General features: G+C 39.4%; 2 protein-coding genes across 2 annotated transcripts in view; both read left to right on the forward strand.

Moving 5' to 3' along the window:
- The window catches only part of Car10 (carbonic anhydrase 10), a 502,355-nt gene that overhangs the window by 154,440 nt on the left and 331,530 nt on the right, over positions 1-16,385 (forward strand). The window lies entirely within an intron of this gene.
- Positions 7,320-10,708, forward strand: LOC100911361 (heterogeneous nuclear ribonucleoprotein A3-like). Its single transcript, XM_039087679.2, has one exon. It carries the CDS (start codon positions 9,250-9,252, stop codon positions 10,321-10,323), a length of 1,074 nt encoding a protein of 357 aa, XP_038943607.1. The 5' UTR covers positions 7,320-9,249; the 3' UTR covers positions 10,324-10,708.

Here is a 16,385-nt window from a genome sequence, read left to right on the forward strand (position 1 = left end):
AGTTATATGCTTTCAAACAGTGGTTCGCAACCTTCCTAATGCTGTGACCCTTTAATACAGTTCCTAATATTGTGATGACCTTCAGCCATAAAATTAATTTTGTTGCTCCTTAACAGCTGCAGTTTTGCTACTATTATGAATTGTAATATAAATATCTGTGTTTTCTAATGGTCTTGGGTAACCCATGAGAGCTGTTCAACCCTTAAAGGAATATCAATGCACAGATTGAGCACCACTGCTTTAAAGTCCTAACTGTGATCGATATAAATAGGGTTCCCAAGTCGAATTTTTACTGGTAATAAGAAGGCAGACCATCTGGACTTGCTCAATTATGAACTATAATAAATTAGCCTAAAAGATGGGTTGTGGGCATTGGCAATTCTCTGTCAAGTCTTCTAAGAGCCTATGGCAGAGGTCTTCTGACCAAAGTCTTCACATTGCTGTTAAACAAATGAAAGCCTGCTGGGACTCAACTAGGGTAACAGGAAGACTTGTTCTCTTGTCAGATCTATGGTTTTTCCATTGTGCCATTAATAGGCTATTGTCTTTAGAAAACTTTGAAGATAATTTAGCAATCTCATCCAAAACAGGGATACCAAAAAGCTCATGGATTATTTACCTATCCAACCCCAGTGGTTGCAGCATTTACATGCACTCCAATCCCCTCTACTCTTTTCCTCTTTCTGAAGGACTAGGAACACTCCTATTTACCTTTTGTGATCCACTCCATGCTTAACGTCCAATTTTAAACTTCACCAAATCCTTCAAGTATGACCAATCATGTCTCCGTCTGGCCATTCTCATCTCTGTTACGTACTTATTACACGACATTAAATATCTGTGCACCTATTTATTGCCTAATTGTCTATCAGTTCTTATGAGATCCCATCATTTGTCAGACACACGGGAATTTTTCCAATAAAATAAAAGAGAGAAAGAGGGATTAAAAAGAAAGGATGGAGCTGACAAGTCTGATGTATTGATGGCTTAACAGGTCCAATGCTTCCTATATGCCTAACAACATGAATCGGATCCCTAGAACTCACATAAATATGAAAGGAAAATCTGATTCTACAATCTGGTTCTCTGACCTCTATGATTTTATATATGTATATATGTATATTATACACATAATAATAATTTTTATTAAATAGTATTAAGAAGGAAAAATCCAGACATGGTAGTTAATGCCTATAACACCAACACTTAGAAAACTGAGCCAGGAAGATGGATAAAAGTTCAGGGACATGCTAAGCCTGAACCCCCAGTGAACTAGACTATGGGGGGAGGGCGGCAATGGGGGGAGGGTTGGGAGGGGAACACCCATAAGGAAAGGGAGGGGGGAGGGGGATGTTTGCCCGGAAACCGGGAAAGGGAATAACACTCGAAATGTATATAAGAAATACTCAAGTTAATAAAAAAAAAAAGAATGAAAAAAAAAAAGTTCAGGGACAGTCTAGGCTACACACCAAGTTCCTGACTATCCAGGGCTGAATAGCAAGTATCTATTTAAAAAAGTTAGAAAGAGGGGCTGGGGATTTAGCTCAGTGGTAGAGCGCTTACCTAGGAAGCGCAAGGCCCTGGGTTCGGTCCCCAGCTCCGAAAAAAAGAACCAAAAAAAAAAAAGTTAGAAAGAAAGAGAGGAAGAAAGAATGAGAGGCAATAGGGAGATAGTAGAAAAGAAAGTAGGAACTTGATGAATCTTCCACAGAGAGAGATTTCTCATTTGTTAACATCTGGATTTACATAAAAATAAAAGAAGTACATAGAATACAAGCAGGACCACATTCATAGCTTGGAAAATTCTTTAATTTTCAAGTCTTATTTGGATGCCTCGAGTTATCCTTCTTTTTAATTGCCTTAAGCAGAATGCAATTACAAATTATTAGAATCTTTTTCATAGCCCTTGGTAGATTTTAATAGCAATGCCCTTAGGACTCTGGAGGCACTGGGGAACATTCTTACACATGGTTATCCAGATTCTAATAAATAACCGTGTGTGTGTCTGTGTGTGTGTGTGTGTGTGTGTGTGTGTGTCTGTGTGTGTGTGTCAGTTCTCCAAAGTGACCTTATGTCAGAGCTGAAGAATAGTTGGTTCCAGTGGTAAGAGCGAAGCCCTATCCCCTGAACAGATGGGGAGAAATCAGAGTGTATGCTTGAGAAGAGGTCCTTATGACATTCAGTGTCAGAAACAACAGAGCATGATAATCCAGCAGGGCTAATTCTATAGTGGGGAGTGAAATATTATTTAATCAGCACCGCTTCATACATAATTCAATTAACTGCCTTCACTCATCAGTATTAACGAGAACAGGAGCCTGGATTAATGTGCAAAGCTTCATAAAGGAGCTCCCAGTCTACCTAAGTGCTGCCAAAACTTAATAAAGTCCTGCCAATCAAACTCCAGTATCTGGACCCAATGCATCAGTGCACTGATATTACAAATTATCCCTAGCACTTCCCATTGTTTCGTAATTCTTTAATTATGCTGATATCTGCACAAAAATGTTTAATTAGTGTATAGGGGGGTGAGTAAGATTGCTTGCCGCTCCTTTGACTATCAGTATTTAACATCAAGTAAACAAAATTGAATTTTATTGCAAATAGTTTTAAAAAGCAAGTTCACCTTATTTAAATAAAAAAGTCCTATCAATCTCAGTGATTGAACAAGAGGTAGCAAGTTGACCTATGCTCATCTAAAAGGCTGATTTGATCTTGGAGAGATACTAAGGAGGAAAATTGTGCACAGATTTTCACTACCTTTCAGTTCCGCTTGTGATCAAGGGACCTTAAATTTTGTCCTATTCTCTCCTAAAGGCAAACATTGAACAAGGTGCCCCAACATGGGGGGTGGGGTATATACTACAGTGGTGAGGCAGGAATGGGTGAAGGAGCATAGAGGCAAAGGGAAGGGGGAGAGAGGGATGGAATGGGGGGGAGTTGTGGAGGTGTAACCTAGAAGGGGGATATCATTTGAAATGTAAGTGAATAAAAGGATTAATAAGAAAAAAATACAGATGATGAGGAAGGCAAATTTTTACACCAGCTCTTAAGATGAAAGACTATGACTGCATATTCTGATCAAGTTCTTATTTAATATGAAAGAAAGACTGGCAAAAAAAAATAATCGTAACATTTGTGTTGAGGTGGTCAGTATTGATAATGAGGATGGTTGAAGCCACCATTTTTCCTTTCACGTTCTACCAAGACACTATCTAGTTTATTTCACTTATAACTTATAAGACAGAGATTTAAACTCTGGTTCTTTGGAATGTGAGGTGAAGCAAGAGGAAATAACAGGACAGCGGTTGCCATGGATAATCGGGGGACATAACAGGATGGGAAAATTCACAAAAGTCTGAATGAACATCTTTAGAAAGTGAGTAGTGCATCAATACTCCCTGAGTGTGGGTGGTAGAGACACAGATGTGTTAATTCTGGGTGTGACTAAACCACTTGACGGTAAACTCTAAAGAGCACGCTGTTTCCAAAATGTGAGGAATTGTCTGTGAAGTCAGGATACAAAGACCGAATTGAATAGCTAGATGAGAGGATCCTGTGCAAGGCATTCTAGAGAGGCCCAGGCCATCTGTCGTGGGAATAAAACCTTCATTAAGCACTGTGTGTTCTTGGCATTGTCTTAGATGCCAAAGAAAGAAATGAAACTGGCCCAGAACTTACCTAGGGATATTCATGATACAGTTTTGGATAACTAAATGGAGCAGAATATTGGATACATGTTTTACCATAAAGTGTATTTGAAGGAAAATTGTATTTTTAAAGTAAGGCGACATATCCACACTTGTGAATAGACACTGGAAAGCTTAGCCAGCGACGATACTTTGAGGCCTCTAAGCACCTTAAGTTGGAAAATAATTGCAATAGAATGCTAATGGGCACTGCACTGATCTGCCATGTTTAATTTCATTTCTTCACTTTCTTTCCCAATTAATGACACCAGAAACTGGGGATGAGTGTGAATAAAAATACCAATTTTCTTAAAAGACAGATCCCACATGTCTAGGATGGCCTTAACTCACTACAGAGAGGCTAGAAAGAACATGAAGTTGGATGAGGGGGTGGGGGAAAGGATCTAGGTGAAGTTGGGGGTTCAAATAATATGATCAAAATACACTAAATGAAATTATCAGAATCAAGAACCAAAGAAAACAAGAGTAAGATAAATTTTCCCGCTAAATGCAATCGTATCAGACTCTGGAGACAGACTGTCTGATTTCAGAGCCTAGTTCTATCGATGACTAGCTAGCTCTTCTTGTGAAGCTGCAGGGATTAGTCATACCTCTGTCTTCTTTTCTGTAATTTGGGGCTAAGAGAACCCTTTTAAAAAGTGGTTCACAATGCCAGCCACATAACAGTGCCATTTGCATAAATTATACTAATGAAGAAAGAGAGCAGTGCCAGGAAGCAGACCAGGGAAACACTGAAGGACGCATTAAGGAAAATTGAGTTGGACATGTGCAGATGCCTCTGGTATCATTTCATTACAGTAAACTCACCGTAGACTGAAACATCTTCTCAATCAAAAATGACCCTAGGAGCTAGATGCACTGGTACACACCTATAATCCTAGCGCTTGGGAGTGGAATTGAGGATCAGGAGTTCTAGGTTGTCCTTATCAACCTAGCAAGTTTGAGGCTAGCAGGCTACATGTGCCAGCTAGATCAAAACAAATCAGAAAGAAACAGAGAAACAGAATGTGACTAGCATACATTCCCCATCCACAACCGATGCCATAGCACCACAGCAGAGTGCCTTGTACACTCAAGAGTGTCTGTTGTTCACTCTCATGACCATACAGTTGGCTGCGATCTGAGTATCGTATCGTATGGCATTAAGATGGAGATCCTATTCTTTTTTATATATATATATAATTTTTTTTATTAACTTGAGTATTTCTTATATACATTTCAAGTGATATTCCCTTTCCCGGTATCCGGGCAAACATCCCCCTCCCCCCTCCCCTTCCTTATGGGTGTTCCCCTCCCAACCCTCCCCCCATTGCCGCCCTCCCCCCACCAGTCTAGTTCACTGGGGGTTCAGTCTTAGCAGGACCCAGGGCTTCCCCTTCCACTGGTGCTCTTACTAGGATATACATTGCTACCTATGAGGTCAGAGTCCAGGGTCAGTCCATGTATAGTCTTTGGGTAGTGGCTTAGTCCCTGGAAGCTCTGGTTGCTTGGCATTGTTGTACATATGGAGTCTCGAGCCCCTTCAAGCTCTTCCAGTTCTTTCTCTGATTCCTTCAACGGGGGTCCTATTCTCAGTTCAGTGGTTTGCTGCTGGCATTCTTTACCTGGGGGAAAAATCCTAATTCAGAACTTGATGTTCTGATCATAAACTGAACCATTAGATACCATTGGCTCAGTTTCATCTCACCTCTCCAAACAGGATCTGAGAACTGGCAGCACGGGCAGTAACTGCCTGCTTGTTAGAATCTGTTGATTGAGTAGAGGCAAGATGGGGAATGTGACTCTATGCTTCTCCTAAGTTCCAATGCTGATGAACGATGGACCATGCTGTGAATAGTGAGGGCCCAGAACTACAGTGTTCCCAGTGTTGGCCACCAGCTACATGTAGCTTAGAATCACTTGTAACGAGTGAGAATTAAATATACTGTGGAGGCTGACGAGATGACTCGGCAGGTAAAAGTGCTTGCCACCTAAGCTCGATCCCCGCAGACCATGTAAAAAGCCAGGTAGAGTGGACACAACTGTAATCCCAACACTCCTATAGGAAATAGGAGGCAGAGAAAGGAGAGTAGAAGTCCAGGTATCCTGGAGTACACAGCACACAGAAACAAGAGAAATTGTTCATGCACACATACACACACACACACACACACACACACACACACACATGATGTGCACAATTCATTAATTAAATTTAAAATGTGCTATTTTTGAATTTGAAATACTAGAACAAGATTAAATATCTCATTAATGTTCTTTATACTGCCTATATGTTGAAATTGGAATACTTTGGATATTCTATGTAAAATATTATTATAATGTTAATATTATTAATAAGAGGAATGAATTATTAAAATAACTTTCACCTATTCCTTTTAAGTTTTCTTCACTGTACTTACTAGAAAATTTAAATTACACACACAGCTAAACTGCCTTTCTATTAGCCCGCTTTGCACTCGGGTCCTTTTCCCAGCATGTTTTTCCTATAAGATGACTCACCTGAAGCATTTGCTCCAGGGCAAACTCACTTAGAAAAATGAGGAACAGGAAAAGAATAGACTTGAGTAAGAGGAAGGGTCCTGATAGCTTGCAAACAATTTTCATTTCATTTATTTCAGCAATGTTGTATACAGAGGCTGCAAAAATAGATCTGGAAGGTAAAAGGAGAACGCAGAGGTGAAATCACCCATGAAATGACTTTACTGTAACAACCACTATTCACAGTGTGCCTTGTATTTAACCACTTAAGTCAGTGCTGGGGTCTGCTTGCTTGCACTGTAGGAGATGGGACCTCAAGCTTAGCCCAGCCTAGACTAGCACATCGCTGCTGGGCTACACCTGCAGTCATTAATTCAGCTTTCAATGCATTTCTTCCACCTGTCTTCACTAGAATCTGGAAGCCACCCTCTCCTCCTTTTTTATTTGCCCCCCCCAAGTGGCTGCTACATTTTATTTTATTACCTGATTTCTCCTCATCTTCCTCACTTGTTGAACTTGTCTGTTTACAAAGTTTCTCAAAATTATCATTATAAACCCATTTTTCACGTTATGTCTTAACTTTTAAATTTTATTTTACCTTTTCAGTAGTTGCACTAGAGTTCACCTAACGATCTACAAGTAAGACAAGTCAGTTTTCAAATAAGGCTTGGCAGTCAGTGCACCATTCCTAAAGCATCCTCCCTCGCTTCTGTCCCTCATAAGATCACTACAACTCACTTCATTCATTCACTTCATTCAATCAGCAAATACCTCCTCGCACTTATTATTTAAATGATCATCTATGAACATATTTCAAATTATATAATCAAGGATCCTATCTTTTTATCATATGTTGCTTCTGCAATCTTTCCTTATTTAGACCCATTTTCCTTGTTCTGAAGAACCTATTTCATCATTTTTTAGGTCTTGGAATATCAGGTGCCTTTTAATTTCAACTTCTGTTGTCTGTGTCTCTCTCTTTGATACTTCATTAGGAATAAAGATTGTCCTCTCATCTTTGTATTATTTTTATCAGTAATGATTTTTTCTCATAGAATAAAGCAGTGGTTTCCTGTTCAAATCTAGGTTTTCTTGTTTGTTTTTTTTTGTTTGTTTTTTTTTGTTGTTTTTTTTTTTTTTTGCTTTTCTTAAGCAGATAGGAGATGTTGGATGAATAAATGATGTATCTGGAGCATTCTATTTTCTGCTCTTCCAAAACGCTCCTAGGTTATGATTTATTAATTTAATTTTTCTAAATTCTCATTGAGTAGAGCTTAGGCTATATTTCATAGGCTAAGTATGCCACACTTTAGTCGTTTATAGCTTTTAGTGAGTTTAATTTCCTTTTTGATAAAAGAACGAGCAGAGCAGAGGGATTTTAAATCTAAGCAGCAAGTTGTGGCTGTTTCTGTCCTAATTAGTTCTATCATTTTTAGTGTAATGAATACATTTGTGACCAAAACGTTATAGTCAAGCTTTGCAGAGACTTTTACCAGTACACAGTAGAATGCATTTTCAGGGTAGAGAAGAATGTATACATGCAAATACATATAATAGGGCAAGTCTATTAATTTTATATGCACATATATGAATTATATATTATATGTATAAATATTTAATATTAATTTATTGTTTATGTGTGTTTGAAGTGAGCACATAGGCCATGGCATGCCTATGGAGGTTGATGGACCCTGGTGGGAGTCAGTTCTGTTCTCTCACTGTGGGTTCTAGGGAATCATATGCAGGTCATCCATCGAGCTCAGCAACAAACATTTTCACCCCTGAAGCCATCTCTCTGCCCAAGTCCATTAATTATCTTGTTAATTTGCTTCTTCATCATCCTTTGCTTTGTATTTTTTCATTCAAATTTAAGAATGTGTATGAAAATTTTGAGCAATTTTTTTCTTTATTCTCCCTAAAACTCACCTGTATCTTTGTCATTTTGCAGTGTTGCATTATTTGGTACATGAGAGTTGAAAAGCGTCATAATTCTTATGCAATGATCTTTTGAGTTTAGTGGGGACTTTATTCTGCTCATATTTAACTCATTTGTCTTTTTACATTGGGACTGTTTTGTTTTGTTTTGTTTTTGTTTTGTTTGTTTGTTTGTTTGGTTGGTTGGTTGGGTTTCTTTGTTTGCTTGTTTTTGTTTATTTTTGCTTTTTTTTCTCTGCATGTTTTCCCATCATGATGTGCCATGAAAGTGTATGTAGAATTGTAGGCAGGTAGATAAGCAATGATTTCATGAAACTGCTAGTCTTGTAGAGTCACAGTCTGTTAAGAGTCAAGGAGTTATAGGAGGTAGAAAGAGAACTTTAAGGGTAAAGTTACCAAGCTTGACAATCCAAGCTCAGTTTCCAGAGCTAACATGGTGGAAAGAACCAACTTCACAGTCTTGACCTCTGCCAGCCACATGTGCTCCATGCACAGGCACAAACTCATGCACGAGGTAGAAGTAAATAAAGGAGTTTAAGTCCAGCACAGTAATTTGGGTGGAACGCATTGAAACACAACAGATGTAATAGTCATACTCATTAAGGTCAGTCAAAATATAGAGACTTGAGTTGGAAAATGTTGACTGAGGACAATAAAAGTCAGGTCAGCCTCACCAAGGCAATGGAGGGAATCTTTCACCTTCTTGTCTGGCAAACTTCCGGTAAGCTGGCAGTAGCACAGCTGTTCCGTTCTCCTAATTTGCTGGTAAAGCACTTTGTGAAAAGTTCTATTTTCTGTTGGGAAAGTGTGAATAGCAGCATTGCACTGCTCAGTAGCTAAACTGCCTTGTAGCTGGGGCTTTGTTTGCCAGAATTTTATCTTCGTATTCTTCTTGTGTTTGATGTACAGCCACGGGCGGTGTCTTATTCTCATCTTGCTTTTGCATACGATTTCAAATCGATAAAAAGCAAATACATAAAAGGTGAAATATATACAGTCACCTGGCAGAAAACGAACATGGCTGGGAACCATGAAAGCAAGTAAGTTCTGTCTCCATTGTTAAGAGTTTCTTGTCCTCTCGGTCCCATATTGAACTCGAGTTGGAAGAGGCGAGTCCGGTCTCAAAATGGAGGGCCACGATCCAAAGGAACCAGAGCAGCTGAGGAAGCTGTTTATTGGTGGTCTGAGCTTTGAAACCACAGATGATAGCTTAAGAGAACATTTTGAGAAATGGGGCACACTTACAGATTGTGTGGTAATGAGAGATCCTCAAACAAAACGTTCGAGAGGCTTTGGTTTTGTGACCTACTCTTGTGTCGAAGAGGTGGATGCTGCAATGTGTGCTCGGCCACACAAGGTTGATGGACGTGTGGTGGAACCAAAGAGAGCTGTTTCTAGAGAGGATTCTGTAAAGCCTGGTGCCCATTTAACGGTGAAGAAGATTTTTGTTGGTGGTATTAAAGAGGATACAGAAGAATATAATCTGAGAGACTACTTTGAAAAGTATGGCAAGATTGAAACCATAGAAGTTATGGAAGATAGGCAGAGTGGGAAAAAGAGAGGATTTGCTTTTGTAACTTTTGATGATCATGACACAGTTGATAAAATTGTTGTTCAGAAATACCACACTATTAATGGGCATAATTGTGAAGTGAAAAAGGCCCTTTCTAAACAAGAGATGCAGTCTGCTGGATCACAGAGAGGTCGTGGAGGTGGATCTGGCAACTTTATGGGACGTGGAGGAAACTTTGGTGGTGGCGGAGGAAACTTTGGGCGTGGAGGAAACTTTGGTGGAAGAGGAGGCTATGGTGGTGGAGGTGGTGGCAGCAGAGGCAGTTATGGAGGTGGTGATGGTGGATATAATGGATTTGGAGGTGATGGTGGCAACTATGGTGGTGGTCCTGGTTACAGTAGTAGAGGAGGTTATGGAGGTGGTGGACCAGGATATGGAAACCAAGGTGGTGGATATGGTGGTGGAGGAGGAGGATATGATGGTTACAATGAAGGAGGAAATTTTGGTGGAGGTAACTATGGTGGTGGTGGGAACTATAATGACTTTGGAAATTATAGTGGACAGCAACAATCTAATTATGGACCCATGAAGGGGGGCAGTTTTGGTGGAAGAAGCTCAGGCAGTCCCTATGGTGGTGGCTATGGATCTGGAGGTGGAAGTGGTGGATATGGTAGCAGAAGGTTTTAAAATAAAACAAACGGCTACAGTTCTTAGCAGGAGAGAGAGCGAGGAGTTGTCAGGAAAGCTGCAGGTTACTTTGAGACAGTCGTCCTAAATGCATTAGAGGAACTGTAAAAATCTGCCACAGAAGGAACGATGATCCATAGTCAGAAAAGTTACTGCAGCTTAAACAGGAAGCCCTTCTTGTTCAGGACTGTCATAGCCACAGTTTGCAAAAGTGCAGCTATCGATTAATGCAATGTAGTGTCAATTAGATGTACATTCCTGAGGTCTTTTATCTGTTGTAGCTTTGTCTTTTTCTTTTTCTTTTCATTACATCAGGTATATTGCCCTGTAAATTGTGGTAGTGGTACCAGGAATAAAAAATTAAGGAATTTAAAAAAAAAAAAAAGAGTTTCTTAAGAAAAGTATATCATTCCATTCCAGGGACAAGGAGGAGGCATATTCACTGCAGATAATTTATTGTGATTCCCATGGTGCTCCTCATATTGTAGGGTTTTCTGGAAGAAATCAATCAAACCAATCAAAAGACTGATGTGAGAGAGATTGTATACATTACTCTCCCATTCGTTTGTAAAAGACAAAGACACTGTATTCATTATGGCAGAGAACACACTCTGTTATAGATGTCCCCAAACAGAATACAGATTGAAAAGTATACAGCTTTGCCCATGCCTTGGGAGCTGACATGAAACATCAAACAGTGAGTGATTTTAGCATTTAGTTTCACCATGAATAAATGGCACACTCTATTAAGGAAGACCAAATATAAAAGACAAAGGACTTTGGTATAGAAGAAATAGAAAAACAATCTCTCATGGCCTACTGCAAAATTGAGAGTGCATTCAAAGGGGCGAAACCAGACTAAACCAGAGTTAAAGGCAATGTTACTACAGAGGACAACTCTCAAGTATCAAACAGGAAACCTTGCTGCAAACAAAGCTGAAAATACTTTTTAAAATTTCTTTTGGTTTTATTTATTGAAAACATTTATTCAATATAGTTTAATGTATTTCCCTTCCCTCAAGTTTTCCCAGATCCTCCTGTTTTCTCCTCTCCTTATACACTCAGTGTTAATGTTCTTTCTCACTTTCTTTTCCCAAAGAAAACCACCAAAAGCCCACAAAACAAAACAAAACAAAACAAAACAAAATTAAACAAACAAAAGCCCACAAAATCACAAATCAAAACATAGTAAGCAGAGAACTAATAAGACAAAACTGTCAAAAAAATAAAGCAAAATGAAGTAGAAACCCACCCACCTACTTGCCTTACCACACAGAAATGGAGTTCATTCTGTGTTGGCCAAAGACTTCTGCCCTAAAGTGTGGTTTTAGAACTGAAATTCCATAGGAGAAAATTGATTGTCCTCTTATCGGGAGGTATCAATTTCAGATCGCTTCTTTGTTAGGAGTGGGTATTTGTGTCCACTACCCCCTCTTGATGCCAAGACCCTGTCTGACTTGAACCAGTTTAGGGCTTATGAATGGCTTCACAGTTCTGTGAATTCATATGTATGCCACTCCTGTTGAGTGCAGAAGACACTGTTTCCTTGAAGTCATCCATCACCTCTGCCTCTTGCGATCTTTCCATCTCTTCTTCATAACTGCCCGAGCCTTGACGGGAGGGATTTAATGATTCCATCACATTTGGTACTAAGTGTTCCAAAGTCTCTGAGTCTCTGCACACTGTCCTGTTGTGGATCTCTATTTCCATCTAATACAAGAAGAAGCTTCTTTGATGTGGACTGAGTAAGATACCGATCCATAAGTATCAGAGTACGTCATTAGGAGTCATTTTACATTGTGACATTGGCAAATAGTAGTAAGAGGCTTCCTCTTAGGCCCATGAGCTCTCAAGTTCTCAGCCATTTAAGCAGTGTCATGTATGGATTCTGTCCCATGGAATGGGACTTAAATTAAAAAATAAAATTGAAAGGAGTGGTGATTACATGTATAACATTTGTGCCACTATTGTAACAATATACGTTGTGGGCATGCCACTTTTGTGGGTCACAAAATTTGTAGCTGGGTAATATTTTTGATTATTTTTCTCATTCAGTAGTGTATACAATGCCTTCCAGCACCATGGACACTAGTCAGTATAGATAAAGCTTCTACTTAGCCAGCAGCTCAAGATCTCTGTGTTTGATGATGTAAGTCTTTAGCAAAAGAGCCTTATCATCAGGTTGTAGAAAGAAAGCAACCAGTTATGAGGGAATTTTAAGCCCAAGGTATTCTCATGAAGTTGACACTGAAACAAGTTTTAGGGAAGGAGTCTCCAAATCTATGTTTCACCCAGTCCACCAATTCTTCACCACACAGTTATTTGACAGTTATTACGAGTCGGACCAGAAGCCAAAAAAGATTTATACTACAAAGTAGACCTTCTCAAGAGTTCCCAGTCATTTGGGAAAAGAGTGACATGGACACATCTCTTTAAGATAACTAAAGAAGGCAAGGTAAGCTACTGGGGAAGAGATGTGGGATTGCAGGTGTGAGTAAAGAATAGAGCTTAAATCCACAGGGTGGGAAAGGGAGAACATTCCAAACAGAGGCACTTGCAGAAAGGAGAATGAAGTATCTAGATCTGCACACAGACAGGGTTCAGAGTTAACTTTCCACCTGTAGGTTAAATGAGGTAAAATTTGAATAAAAAAACTAGACAGGTCCTTCCACATTCTCTAACTTAACGCTTTGTCTTTGGAGGTCGGGATGAATCCACACATTGAACTTCCTTCCACGTGTCATTCATAGACACCTTTCACTCATCAACAGCAGAGAGCTTAGTGGAATACAGGCCATCTGCATGTATCTTAATTGCACAAGTTAAGTTACCGAACAACCAAATACGTCATAGTGGTTTATGGTAAAGTATTTCCTATTCCCCTGGCTGTTGTGTCCACTCCACAGGACTTTGATTCCTAGTAGGCATGCGGACAAACGTTAAACACTAGCCGTCTCTGAAGGCACCACACCTATTGTAGGCATAATTTTTCTTTGCTGTCCATCTGACTACCAAAGTCCTCTCGTTGAAATAAGGAGAAAATTCTAAGGGGTTTTTATTGCTTGAAATAACTCATAAGTTAAATTCATGCTTAGGAATTGGGTTCCACATCTGCAATTTCTCTGATCAATAATCTAGAGTGAGAATTTTTCTCAGAGTGTCTTGAGTTCCTAATACAGGATGTTCAGGTCATCTGTGAAATATCTTAGGGTGAAAATAAACCTATAAATTCAGCTTGTGTTCTGATATCATCTTATTTCTTTAACATTTGCTTTTATTTGTGTGTGTGTGTGTGTGCGTGTGTGTGTGTCTGCGCATGTGCACGCATGCGTGTGCACACGTGTGTGTGCGCATGAGTGCGCTCAGGTTCCTGCCAAAGCTAAAAGAGAGTTTCAGATCTCCTGGAGCTGCAGTGAGAGATGACTATGAGCCACACAATGTGAGTGCTGAGAACTGAACTCGGGTCCTGTAGAAGAGCAGCAAGCGCTCTTAAACTCTGAGCTGTCTCTCTGGTCCCCGGAATTCATTCCTTGTTAACATGTAAGGCAGAACATTAATCTTAAAATGTCTCATCATAGTGATCAGACCAATTCCACCATAGTCTCAGCAGCAGGAGAGAAGAGAAACTCACTGTCTGGAGCAGGCAGAGGAAACATCAGCTTTTAGTACTAATTGCAAGTATAGCCATGAACAACAAATGGAGATAAAAATGTATTTACACTAAAAGGCATACGCATTAACTAAAACGTTCAGTGAATCTTGAAAAATATAAACACATATATATACATGTTATATATACATAAATTTACATGTTATATATACATATATATACATGTTATATATATATATACATACATAGATATACATGTTATGTATATACATATATATATGTATATATATAACATGCAATATGCCCCATCAATTTAGGGAACACTATTTTTTTATCTTTATTAACTTGAGTATTTCTTATTTACATTTCAATTGTTATTCCCCTTCCCAGTTTCCAGGTCAACATCCCCCTAATCCCTACCCCTCCCCTTCTATATGGGCTTCCCCTCCCCATCCTCCCCCCATTACCACCCTCCCCCCAACAATCACATTCACTGGGGGTTCAGTCTTGGCAGGACCAAGGGCTTCCCCTTCCACTGGTGATCTTACTAGGATATTCATTGCTACCTATGAGGTCAGAGTCCAGGGTCAGTCCATGTATACTCTTTAGTTAGTGGCTTAGTCCCTGGAAGCTCTGGTTGCTTGACATTGTTGTTCATAAGGGGTCTCAAGCCCCTTCAAGCTCTTCCAGTCCTTTCTCTGATTCCTTCAACGGGGGTCCCGTTCTCAGTTCAGTGGTTTGCTGCTGGCATTCACCTCTGTATTTGCTGTATTCTGGCTGTGTCTCTCGGGAGAGATCTACATCCGGTTCCTGTCGGCCTGCACTTCTTTGCTTCATCCATCTTATCTAGTTTGGTGGCTGTATATGTATGGGCCACATGTGGGGCAGGCTCTGAATGGGCGTTCCTTCTGCCTCTGTTCTAAACTTTGCCTCCCTAGTCTTAGGGAACACTTTATCCCCCTAAAATGTATAATTTGTTCCCTACCAGTCCCTACCCCTACTAGAGGTAATAAAGCTATCGTCCTTTTGATTATAGATTTGTTCTGTCCCTTCAATGGAATCTCTGCTCACATACACTTCCGTTTCCACCTTCGTCTTTGCATTCATCTTTATCTTTGTTTTAATTGGTTTCTCTTCCTCCTCCTCCTCTTCCTCCTTCTTTTCTTCCTCCTCTTCTTCCTCATTACTTCTCTACTGAACTCTTCTATGGTCATGAAGGTAAAAACTACTAACACTCCATGCTAAGTATCTTGATTTTTACCTCTTAGTTTAGTGCATCATTTTCAGGGACACACAGTGTTTACAAACAGGGGTTTTCTTTTGTTGCTTAAGTAATTTGTGCCTCATCACAATAAACTTAATTTGCCTGTTGAGGAGCTGATGCCTTTCCATAGTTGGACCTCTGACGTCTCCACGTCTCCTTCCTCTCTATACTGCTAACAGCAGTGATGGACACTCTCATGTCTCCTCTATAACCCTGCACTTTTACCAGTCTCCAAACGTCATACCCTTCATAGGATTCATGTATCACATTTTTCTATTATTTCGTTCCATTTTATTTCCTAGGAATTCAAAATCTATATATTTTTATACCTACAGGACTATAAGGTATATGATAGAAGTAATTTCATTTAGAAATATTTTTATTGACCATCAATGTTAGACATATGAATGTCAAAAGTCAATAGAAACAATTGTGTTGATGAAATGAAGACAATTCATTAAAATAAGAAATCTGCATGAAACTTGCACTTCTAGGTTTTATAATTTTTAAGAAGAATATGTGGCATTCTTTTCGTGCATATTACATCATGATGAAGTGCTAAAACATGGAGGCAGTCTCCGTTTTTACTACTATTGAAGGACGATAACTAAAGACTGCCTTTCACTCTCATGCCAGCCCTACTCAGAAGGCACAAATCCTGCTAAGGAAGTGGAAATTTCTCATAGCTACAATCAGATGGATCCTTCCCCCAGAGAATTTCGGCCATTCTGCTCTTTCTCCTGCAAGAAGAAAAGGCTAGTTTCTCTCAAGAGTCTTTCTAAATAAGTGATTTGTATTTCACAGACTGATACAATTTTGACTCCTCATGCTTGAGGACAGATTCAAATGTAATCTCTCTAAGCATTTTGAGCTTTTCTGGAATGAAATGTCTCAGTGGAAGTATGATATGCTCCTTGGTTCCTAAGCTCATGCAGGTAATGAATACAATGGTAGCCTTTATGGGTATGAAACTGTACACTCACAGCTGCCTATGTACATGTTGTATTGGGTTTCTAGACTCCTCTTATTGTTTTGAGATTATTAACCAAATTTGATTAATAATTATTACCCAAAGGTTAATGTTCTATCCTCAGTCCTTAGATACTATATTATTTATGGAAATTGTCCAACAATGTTGAAAGGCTGATCTAGAATTTCCCTCTGAAATACAAACGTATTGATAAATGA

This window comes from Rattus norvegicus, chromosome 10, assembly GCF_036323735.1.
Source record: "Rattus norvegicus strain BN/NHsdMcwi chromosome 10, GRCr8, whole genome shotgun sequence".
NCBI lineage: Eukaryota > Metazoa > Chordata > Mammalia > Rodentia > Muridae > Rattus > Rattus norvegicus.

Coding starts and splice junctions, on each gene's coding strand:
- LOC100911361 (XM_039087679.2), top strand. CDS start 9,250: ATGGAGGGCCACGATCCAAAGGAACCAGAGCAGCTGAGGAAGCTGTTT.